The sequence below is a fragment of the Stenella coeruleoalba genome (assembly GCF_951394435.1).
Source record: "Stenella coeruleoalba genome assembly, chromosome: 17".
NCBI classification, from domain to species: Eukaryota; Metazoa; Chordata; class Mammalia; order Artiodactyla; family Delphinidae; genus Stenella; species Stenella coeruleoalba.
In genome coordinates this window covers 52,638,236-52,650,252 of record NC_137163.1, presented here as the reverse complement: position 1 = coordinate 52,650,252, position 12,017 = coordinate 52,638,236, and the positions used below count along the sequence as shown (strand labels likewise).

Genomic DNA, 12,017 nt, shown 5'->3' with positions numbered 1-12,017 from the left:
AAAAATAGAGTACATAATAGACAAGAAGACAGGGATACAATTATTTTATTAGTTCAATTAAAATGAATAAAATGGAAAGAGATACAAATAACTAAGAAATTAAGTACAAATCACTAAGAAATTAATTGTGTTATAAAGAATTCAACAAAATAGACTTGAATTTAAGCACAAGTTTTGTAAACTTACAGATTACTATTTGAGTTAAGCATTAAGAATAAAAATTAAAGCTTTTTAGTTCTGCAGATTAAATTTGAAAGTAGGCTGTCTTGCTAGTATTAAAATAAACTTGTTTCTTAAAATTTGCTTTATTGGATTACATCAGAAGCAGAGCCTCCCTTCTTGAGCGAGGATAAATTTCTTCTTGGGCCCTTCAGAATGAAGCTTTCACTGTTCTGCCCTTCAGAGGCTGGGGTGGTCGGTTGTTGTGCTTAATGGGGACTTCTTTATCACCTTCGACATTTGATAGAAGACTGCGGAACTGTGCCAGCTTGGAGGGAGGATAAAATATTTAAATAGTCAAAAGCTATTAAATTTACACAGAACACTTTTCTTCTAGTATAATTGATGCACTGATATTTAGAAAATCAGGTTGAAGACTGCAGTGGTTTCACAGATACGAAGGGAGGAAGCCAAAAATTCCTTCACATTTCTTTGCACTAGGCATTTGGCTTAAATTATTGATGATTGACTGGATTAGAATACCAGCTTTCTCATTCTTGGGTAAGAGACTTACCTGCTTGGTGCCTCAGTTTCCATATAGTACTATTTCATTGCATTGTTGTGAAGACTAAATGGGTCAATACATGTAAAGTTCTTAGAATGGTGTTTGGCATATGGCATATGCTCAAGAAGTGTTAGTTACCAATAGGTCACACCGCCTGCCCTAAAGGCTTGTTATGAGAATTGACTGACAAAACGTACATAAGTAACCTAATAAAAGTAGTTGCTCAATCATTGGTAGTTACTATTTTCATAATTATAAACAATAATTAATGAGATATTTTGTTGAATATTTACGAGCTTAAGTTTCAAAAAAGAACAAAAACCCATGTCAGCTATCAAAATATGCCACTTGAGAGTCACAATTCCCCAAAGTCTTAATAGTACTTCTAGTGCCAGTTTTTTCTTGTTTTTGAAACTCTTAGGAAGATATTTAACAAAGTTGGAATTTTCCTTATTAAGGCAAAAAGAATAGCAAGAGTTCTGAATCTCATATATTTTTTCTACATAAAGTAAAAAAAGTGTTTATAAATACACTTTTATTTTTGATTATTCAATAGACCTTATGTCACAAATAAACCTTTTTCAGTTGGAAGGGAAAATGAACTCTTCAAAATCTAATTGAAATAATAATTTCCCCCAATAATTCTATGAATTGAAATGGTATTCCTGCTTTGCACTTCTAATGCTCACTCATTCACCTTTGATACTCTACCTGTTCTGAACTAATACTGATGTTTCCCTTAAAGATGATCCAGATTATGCTCTCATGAAGAGGAGGATGAGTCAGAGAGCCATGGTAGGTCCAGTAATCCCGGGATGAAGGAAGGAGAACAGAGGGGTCAAAATTTGTGAATGGGGCTTTTTTGCCCTGAAAGAAAAAGAAAAGTAATATATTATTATATCATGATATAAACTAGTTGCATCATTACATATATGACATATATGTTATATTATTTGGTAGATAGATCTTAGCTAAGAAGTTAATCAATTTTTCTACTATATAGTATTTCATGACTGGTGTGTTTGTGGATATAAACAATAAAAGTAATAGAAGATTGAAAATATGCTACACTGGAATTTTGACTGAGCAATCTGCCTCCTTCTTCATTTGGTTGAAGACAAGCAAAGATTCAAAAAGTTTTTATTATCTGTATTCTTTAAAAAGATAGTTAATTTCCAGTATAAAACATTTATTGCTTCTCTAGGAATGATACCAGATACTGTTCCAGTGGTAAAGATATTTATTGACATGTATATTGGTATGTTTTATCTTCATTCTATTTATTCCTATTTTCTTTTCTGATTGGTTATATTGGTGTATAGAAAATGAATTGATATTTGTATGCTAATATTTTATGTAGTCAACTTTATTAAACTTGTGTATTAATTCTGTTTTTTACCTGTTTGATTTGTATTTTCCAGGTCGATGCCAATGATTATATCCTCTGCGCTTGAGGAGAGATTTGTCTTTGTTTCCCTAATATTTATCCAAAAATGTACTCTTATTTCTTTCCTTTCTTTATTACATTGATTAGGACATTTATTGTAATGGTCAGTTGTGGTGGTCACAGTTGACACCCTGGTCTTTTTCTTGATTGAATTTGAAAGGCTTCAAATATTTCACTACTAAGTTTGATGTTTGATCCAAGTTGGTATGTGATATTCTTTCTTAAGCTCAATAAGTTTTCAGAGAGTTTTCTTTCTTTTTTTTATCTTCAGGAATTGGCATTGAATTTTTATCAAATGCTTTTCAAGCATCTAACAAGTTTGTAATATGGTTTTTCATCTTTAATTTGTTACTGTAATGACTTATATTGGAAGATAGTCTAATATTAAACTATCCTTGCATCCTGGGGATAAAGTCTACTAGTTTGGAAACATTACTCTTTTAATATACTGTTGAATATGATTTGCTATAATTGATTTTAATATTTATTTTAGCTATATTCCTAAGAACGATTAACCTATGATTTCCTTTTTGTGGTGTTCTTACCCAGTTTGGGTATTAGGTTTCATTTAATTAAATCAAAATAAAGTTTTCTGTCCTCTCATCTGAACAGTTTAGTTAACAGTGGCATGATTGTTTCTTAAAAGTTGTGTAACACTTCCCCATAAAGTGGTCTGGGCCTAGAGTTTTCTTTCACTAGATACGATTTTTACTATTTTTTCAATTTCTTTTTAGATTCTTGATCTGTTTAGGCTTTCACATTTTGAGTCAGTGTCTCTGCATTTTCCTAGAAATTCATCCTTTTAATCTAAATTTTCAAATTTACTGGTATAGTATTATACAGCTTACCCTTGAACAATGTGGGGGTTAGAAGTGCTGAACCAGGAGTGCTGAACCCCTGCACAGTCAAAAATCCACGTATAACTTTATGGTCATCCCTCATAACCACAGTTGTGCATCAGCAGATTCAATTAAGTGCCAATTTTGTAGTGCTATAGCATGTATTTATCAAAAAAAAAATCTATGAATAAGTGGACCTGTGCAGTTCAAACCCATGTTGTTCAAGGGTCAAGTGTACAAATTTTTCTCTTTTAAAACTTTTTACCACATCTTTAATTATGACCCAATCCCTTAATTCTAATAAATTTTTTGTATGTGTACCTTTTTTTCCATCATCAAACTTGCCAAAAGTGTGTTTTTTGGTTGTTTTTATCCAAAGAATCAGCTTTTCATTTTAGTAATAAAATTTTACCTTGTATATATTCATTTTCTTTCTTATTTTATTAATGTTTTGCTTCATCTTCATTAATTATTTCCTTCTATTTTCTTTTCATATATTATTTTTTATATTCCTGAGTTGAGTGCTTATTTATCTTCAGACTTTCCACTTTATAATATATCCATTTGAAGATTAATTTTTTTAGACTCAACATGAACTAGATTTATTTTATATAAAAATACAATGAAAGAAAATGACATATCTCTGACATATGATTTAACTATTTGCTATTAAAACAGTAAAGTTAAGGTTAAATATATCATAAAATCCATCTTTTTTTCTTTTTTTTTTTAAGCTGACTTGGGGAATCATGGTTATCAGACACTGCATATTAAAGGGATTTTAAAACAATACCCTTAACTTCTGTATTTTTGTATTGATAAAAATAAAGATATCTTTCCCAATGATGTAAAAAATTCACATTTTAGTTGGTTATAGTTTTTAAACAAATTTGAATAACTATGAAACCCATTCTTCTACAGGCTTCATCCTGCCAAAATAGATGACCAATAACTATGAAAAACAAAACTAAAATAAAACAAATATCTGAGTCAGAGACCTTTTCAGAAGCAAGGAACATCTAAGTAGTACCTTGATTTTCAGATTGGTAGTTTGTGCTTCGGCCTTCCTACTCCTCACATTAAATATGAAATTAAATGACTTCTGTAGTTCTGCAGATTCTTGTTCTCTGATTTAAACTAACTTAATTAGTCTATTCACCTTAGTTTTAACTGCTTTTAGGGCATCAAGTACTTTCTGCAGGTTTGGGTTGGCCTGACCCACCTGGAGATTAAAAAAAATAAAGTGTGAGATAAAAATTGTTATCAAGTCAAATCCTATTTATTTAATTTTTTTCAATTAAAAACAGTAACTGAAGAAAAAATATGCAAGTCAAAATATCGGAATTTAACAAAACTGTAATACAAAAACAAACCTCCTACTTTTTGTTCTATTAATTATAATTAGTACAATGAATGTCATGTTGTTAGTGTTCAATAAAGGTTAACTAGAATCACTATAATTCCAAAAGTTAGTCACCCAAATATACCCACTTTAATAATAACTTCCCTATAGAACTTTTCAGGGACTCTCCTACAGAGGATGTGAACAAATCTTCCATTTTAAATATCAATTGAACTTTCTTTATGGGACAAAAATCCTCTCAATATATTTTTCTTATGAAACATTAAACTGATAAACTCCTGACTCTATGAGGTAGGAAGTTTAGAAGAAAGGGACTTTGGAAGAGCTGAAAAAAAAAAATAGCTACACCTTCAACACCTTCTCATTTCATCTCTACCTGAAATTTATTTCTCTCTTCAAGTGGGAAAAGCCAAGAGAAAACAAACTAAAATACACTAGGGAACTGTTCGTTCACCTGTGGTCAGCCATTAGTAGAAGGGGAACTTTCCAAAAAGAAAAAGAAGGACTCAAATATTCTTTTGTCTTATTTCATCCTATTTTGAGGTCTGATTGGTAAGAAATAGTTTTAGCAGCGCTCTGTAACTCTCTATAACTCACCTTCATCAAAACACCAATAAGTGCCAAACCATCAGCCTGTGAGGCAGCTTCAGCAAAGCTGGAGTACTTCGCAGAATTCCAGTGAACTATATGAAGCTAAAAATGACAATGTGGTTGAGTAGTTATTTATACCATTGTGAAAGTAAAAAGTAAGTTAGACATTAACTTGTTAATATATAAAGATATATCTTGGCTTTGATAGATAAAACTTATGTGACCCTTCATCCAGGGCATGGAAAGGGCTATGTTCTCACTCTTAAGAAGAGTTATCTGTGTGCTGAACAGAGTGGGCAAATGCAAATACTGGAACCAGTAAATAAAATGTCTTTTCTCACAATATCATAACTATTCAATATTACTCCTTTTTTTAAAAAAAAACTTTGGTATAAGAAGATCAGGAATTCTGGCTAACTAGTTTGGGGACAAAAACTTAATTTTCTCTCACTTGAGGTACTTAGTAACTTTATGAGAAGGGGTTCCTGAAGTATCTGGAGTCTTGGCCAAGGACAGATTCTCTTGAGCATATCCAGACACATCTCAAGCCAACATCTCCAGCCTAACCTCTCTGTGGAACTCTAGACTTGTATACCCAAGTATGTGTGTATGTCTTCTTGATACTTTCTTGATATCTCCACATGATGTTTAATATGAATCTCAAACTTAATATGGCCAAACTAGAACTCTTGACTTCCTCCTTGCCAGACCTGTTTTATTTTCCCTTCTTAGGAAAAGGCACCACCTTCCATCTAATTGCTCAACCAAAAAATACAACAGTTGTCATTAATTTCTTGCTTTTCTCCATTTATCAACATCCATCTTTCAGCACATCTCATAGATTATACCCCTTCACTTGGTTTACAACTTTGAGTCTTTTCATTAGCTGCTGATTTTCTCTGGGGTGTCCTTCCCCATAATCTTTCAACAGCAGTATTTTGACTTGAATTGAGGCTGAACTCAAATGCCAGTTCTGAAAAAATCCTTTCCTGACCACCCAATGTAAAGTGATCATCTGGTCACTTGTATCACTCTAAATCAAACCAATTCTCTCCATGTCATGTATCCCTTCCCTTTTCTTCCCTTCCTTTCCCTTCCCTTCCTTTCTCCTCCCTTCCCTTCCCTTCCCTTCTCTTGCCTCCCCTCCCTTGCCCTCTCTTCCCCTGCCCTCCCCGCCCCTCCCCTCTTTCCCTCTTCTTTGTCTCTTCTCTCTCTCTTTCTCCCCACATCTCCCTCTCTCCTGCTCTCCCTTCCATCCTCCATCCCACCATCTGTCATATGTTGAACTTTGTGGCTAAGTGCCTGTCATCTCTACCCTGGATTAATTTTATTTTTCTCAAATTAAATGAGAGAATCACCAGTTTATATTTCTTAAATACAACCAAATGTCCTCCCCCAAAGATGCTACTAATACTAATTTAGGCTTTCAGCCCATTTGATTTTAGTCCACCTTCAATTTTATGAAGGAGAAATAGGAAAAATACATTTAATGGATTTCCGCAACATTGAAAGTTATTAGCCTGGCTTTACAATGTAACATAAAGTAAGTTATATTTGTATACTATTCCCAAATCCTCTATTAAAATGAAAAATGCATAACTCTGTACCTAACAATCTCTCTTATGAAAATTTGCCCTACATAATTGCTTTCACTAGGGTGTAAGATACATGTACAGATGTATTTATTGCAGCATTTTTTTTCTGGTAAAAGCAAAAAGAACAGAACAAAAAGGAAAAGGCATTGTAATTGTCCATATGTAGGGCTCAGCTAATAAATTCTAACATGCATACACTGAAATATTGTACAGACAGTAAAAGAAGAGGTGCAATTAAACCTACAGACTTGAAAAAATGATCATGATAAATTGGTAAGTGAGAAAAAAGCATGTTGGAAAACTATATGTATTACGAACTCATTTTATAAAAGTAAAATAAAAAAAACCAACCAGTCTATATTGGTACAAATGTATTGTATATTCATACATATGAAGAGCAAAAGCTCTTTGTTTTTAGTCTCCCATACCCTCTGTTGACAGTTTGATGCAAATGTTCTTTATTTTTCCATGGATATACAGACAGAATGTCTTGAATTGGATCACAAACTTCCATGTGGGGGTGAATCAAGAGGCCAGAGGGTAGTGGCCTGAGCCAGGGAACCTCAAACCCTCATCTAGAGTATGCTACTCTGTGATGACTCCTGTGATTAAACTTGCACTCTTAGTAGAGACTTACTGAAGTGTTCCAGCCTAGCTACACCTATGCTACTGGTGTGTCCAAACTTGAACATTTAAATAAGAAGAGAATGATGGTGTTCTCCATTTGGGGGTTGGAGTTTTAAAAGGAGAGCAGCATTTCCCCTTGAGGCTAGCCTGACATCAAGATAACTTTTCAAGGCATTCTGAAATGAAAGAGTATTCTGGGGTTCATGAGTCTGACTCCAAGTTCACCTGCCTCTTTCACATGAAAATTTCCCTCTATTGCCAAACACAGTGTGTCTGTATTTTATTTTAATGGAGCCTGGGAGTGCTTTTCAGGGACCAGAATGCTCATTCCTTTGGAGCTATTATAATGGAGTCTTATAAGGGAGCTGCTTCTGGGAGGACTCTCAGTGTAGTTCTCTCTCACTCCTTAAGCTACCTTACCTCTGCAGAATATTTGACTCCATCCACCAAGTGCTCAGAACCATAGTCATCTTTGACACCCCAGTGAAAATGGAACTGATGGAGCCTATAGCTTTCAGAGAGAGGACCGCCTTTCAGCACTAGAAGAAAAAGGAAATTACTGTTACAATCATAAGCTCCAGCTTATCTTTGCATTTAATATAAACTAACATTAAATTGGATTGAGTAGAAATGAAAACAAACAGTAGCGCCAAAGTTTCCATCTTGTTGGTTTTTTTCCCCACATCCACAATGATGGTCTTCATATGTATGGTGCACCCTATGATAGTGCATTAATTATATATAATTCTCAGCACATGAGCTGTAATTTTACCTTTTTCTGCGTTTAAGAAAGCATATTGGAAAATGAGTGAATTATATGATTACAGGGCTTTCCTTGAATCTGCTTTAATTTGCAAGTTCATTCATTCATTCTTTTAACAAAGATAGTAGTGGGCAGTATGCATCAAGATCTTTAGTAATTTATTTTTAGTAACAAATTACTCAACACATACCTTGTAACTGATCAAGACACAAGAGGGTATCTTGACAGCTTTGTTGAGAATCCCTAGCCAGGGACCAAAAGAATATTCCAGCAGAACAGTAAGGTCACTTTTAAAATTCTAACATTGAATGACCATGTTTCTTTAGAGAGTCTATCCAATCATATGATTAATAAAACACACATAATACCAGACCTAATCCTAACAATGGACATAGCTGCAAGGTGTCTAAAATTTAGGCTCATAACCTTGTAGGAAAGTGCTAAAACAAATTTTGCCTTTTGTCAGTAGAGTTGTTTTATGGAATTGTCATTTAATAAATTATTCAGTAAACAGTTTTGAAAATTTTACTATGTGCTAGATTCTGGGATATGAAGATAAAAATTCAGTCACTATGGCCTAGTAAGGAGAGGGGAATATAGACAAGTATACTTATGCACAGAATTGTTCCATGCAAGATGCACACAAGACCATTTTCTTACTGGCACTTCACAGTTACGGACCCATTTTTCTGGTCACACAAATAAATATATTCTTCACCTCTGTTTTTCTTCCCTACTAGGCTCCTCCACCCTCATCTCGATTAGAAAATATTTGCCTTTTCAGTTTTTATATTCATGATGGTCCATAGACCTTTTTGAAAAGCTACTGTTTATTCAGAGGGTGTGAAGTGAGCAAAAAGACATTGGAAACAAGAAGAAATGGAATAGTGTCCCTGAAAAGGAGAGGGACTGAAAAAAGACAGATCTGGGAGTCCCCAAAATCATCTTTACCACTTGTAAATTTTCTAGATATTCAAGATGCCTCACCAGATTCCAGCAACGTTACACATGTGCACAAAAGACTGCAGATGGTCTTTTGTGTTTCTTAAAGCCCTATTGTTTTAATTTCCCCAGTAAAGTCGAAGAAAAATTAGAAGGGTCTTTTGGCTCACCTGATCGATTATCATTGTCCACAAAGTTTATGTGGAAGGAATGTCCCACATTGACGATTTCTTTGGCTGTGTCTGGACTGTAGGAGACACTGATAGGTTTGAGAGAGGCATCATGTTTGGTTTCACTGGTTTTGATGTCGATGGGAGATTGGTTATTTCCATTTGCGATGGGGTACAGCTTGCCCCACTGTTCAGGACCTACCAGGACAAACATACACTTACAATCAAAACTTGATCAAATCCAATGTTTTAGGAATATAACTTTGTTTATTAGATTAGGATTTACTGAGGATCTTAAATGATATTCTGTTTAACTTAATGGAAATTCAGTGTTTGAGAATGCCCCTTTTCTATGCTATACTATAAAATGGTGTATTTGTCAATACAAATAATATGCTCATAGTCTGTGGGATCAGACTATACATATTTTACCATTATAGCAATAGATTTCTAATATACACATATGGAGAGAGAGACAGAGGGAGAGAGAGGAAGAGAGACAGAATGCATTTTGTAGACAACAATGACCCAAAGGACAACTGCTAAGAATACATGCAGAGCTATTATAATTCAAAGTCAGGCAAACCAAACCATTAATCTATGACTACATAGGTACTTTAAGTGCTCAATATCTCTTTTATTGGAAAAGAGAAGAGGCTGTTATTTGATCTACATGAACAGAAGAATGTTTACCATTTTCACCATCATATCCCCAGTCAGGATTTGCCATTATCTTCTACTTAGTTTTCTTTTTCTGAAAACAAAGATAATACCTGAAATAACTAACTGCAACTGAATGTGCAGTAGACAACTGAAACCACAATTTGTGGGTTTTTATAGAACCATCTCTGTCCTTAATAGGTTACTATTTCATCATCTCTACCTATCAGGAAGTATATGCATATAAAAAAAAGATATTGTAAAAGAAGCCCACAAGGGTAAGGTAAGTCCCAATTGTTTTATTTTCTTATATTGTAAGAGAGAAATATGGAAATCTTAGCTTTTATAAAAGCAAGCACTGTTTCTCTCATGTTAGTAGAAGATATGGTTGACTATTATCATATATGATTCTTTGAATTTCTAACTGAAAATGACTGTGCACTTGAGATTTCCAATTTTTACCCTTGCTGGACACTTAAGCAATACTAGCAACAGTAATTTAGTAAGAAGAATAATTTGCGTGTTTACAGGCTGATCAGAACAAGTATCATGATGTTAATTTAAAATCAGGTAACAGAATCATTAATTATTTGTAATATATATTATTCATAATGGTACACTTCAAAGACACACATGATGAGAATAAAGTCCATTTTTAAAGGAGTTGGGATTCATAAATGGAGAAGATTTTATTAATATTGAAATTAAATATGTTCCAATATTTATTTTACACATCAAATACAGGTCTACTGGAATAGAAGGCTTTCTTCTGTATAGTTCTATACAATTTATAGAGCACTTTCATATTATTTTATTTTACCATCACCACTACACTCATAAATCCTATACAGTGAGAATTATCATCTTGTGGCTGAGAGATGTTGAGGGTCTTCACCACAACTAGCAAGAAGCCAAGAAGCCAAGACTTGAGCCTCCAAGTCCAGTTGTTTTCTTTATTACACCTCTGCTGAATGCCACACTGGGTGAGCTATGAGGTGGATGATCCCTAATTCTCTTTCTATGCCCACAATTCTCTTAAGTCCAATTTAAGCTTGGACCAAGGTGAGACTTGCCACCTGTTGAGTGATGAGAAGATCTACAGGACTTTTCAAGGAGGCAAAGAAAACCAATTAGTATGTGTCAGACTGCCTAGGTCCATATTTCCAAGGCTCTAAATGTGCTCAGAGGAAACACAATCAGAAAATATAAGCTTCCATAGTAATGACTGATTTCCATGCCTTGGTAGTCATACTTCCTTTCACACTCTGGAATTTTCTGAGTTACCTAGGCTTTCTGAAATAAGTGAATCTGGCACAATTTTTAGCAAGGCTGACCAGAGGCACATTGTTTGTCCCTTTTGGCTAATGATAGCCAACTAGCTCAGATGCAGATGGACTATGTATGGCTCTTGAACAAAGTTGGAAGAGGCTCAAGCTTCCATTCCACACTTTAGTAGGCAGAAGAAACTATTACTTAAAAGGGAACTTTTTTTAAAGGTACCATTTATTAAAGGTCCAGTGTTACTCAAATGCTAGGCTAAACAGTTTATATGCAGTAATTCATTTAATTCTCACAATAACCAAATTAGGCATTAAAATGTGTATTCCACATAAGAGGAAATTGAAGGCAATTCCTCAGGGTTATGCAAAGCTTGTAAGTGGCTGCTTATATCTTACAAGCCTAGGGTTTAAACTTAGATCTGTCTAACTCCAAAGCTTGTACTCTTTCTTAACCTTCCACTATTAACTAATGTCCATTGACCTCAACTTGATTCTGTTTTCTGGAGGATTGGATTGGTTAATCTGGTCTGGTCTGGCTTAAGATGACCAGTAGTCAGACTTGACCCTTGGGCTACTTCATTCTAGACCCAGAGTCTCAGGTTGGCCAGAAGCTCGTGGAGTGATAGAAACAGGCTACTCTTTGTCAGATGCCTCCTAATTGCTACTTTGTTAAAAGTAACTTTAAATCAAACTACTATATTAATCAACCTATTTGGAAAAAAGGATAACTTCCTTTTCATTACATGATTATGTGATAATTCATCACATGAATATTTTAACATACATATGGGATTGTATTTTATTTAAAGTTTTAGGCACTAAATTACCTTGAACCCTAACCATTATGACCCTTTATTCCATTATGTACCCAGGGTGTGTTTGTGTACATCTACAAGCAGAAAACTATATAGAGAAAGGATGTAAAATTTAATGAGCACCTATGGTTTAAGTCCTAACATAACACTCCTCCCATTTACTTTTATCCCTCTTTTTCTGCTTACAAACTTTGCCTCTTT

General features: G+C 34.2%; 1 protein-coding gene across 2 annotated transcripts; it reads right to left on the bottom strand.

Annotated features, from left to right (window-relative positions):
- Positions 1 to 370: 370 nt before the first annotated feature.
- CA1 (carbonic anhydrase 1) lies at positions 371 to 9,791 on the bottom strand (the record flags this gene model as incomplete). 2 transcript variants are annotated; one of them, XM_079901537.1, is made up of 7 exons in its annotated part: positions 371 to 487; positions 1,436 to 1,591; positions 4,170 to 4,232; positions 4,971 to 5,066; positions 7,607 to 7,725; positions 9,062 to 9,259; positions 9,755 to 9,791. In XM_079901537.1, 7 exons carry the CDS (start codon positions 9,789 to 9,791, stop codon positions 371 to 373), a joined length of 786 nt encoding a protein of 261 aa, XP_079757663.1. The 2 variants fall into 2 exon arrangements, with proteins under 2 accessions (XP_079757663.1, XP_079757664.1); XM_079901538.1 differs by lacking the exon at positions 9,062 to 9,259.
- Positions 9,792 to 12,017: the final 2,226 nt, after the last annotated feature.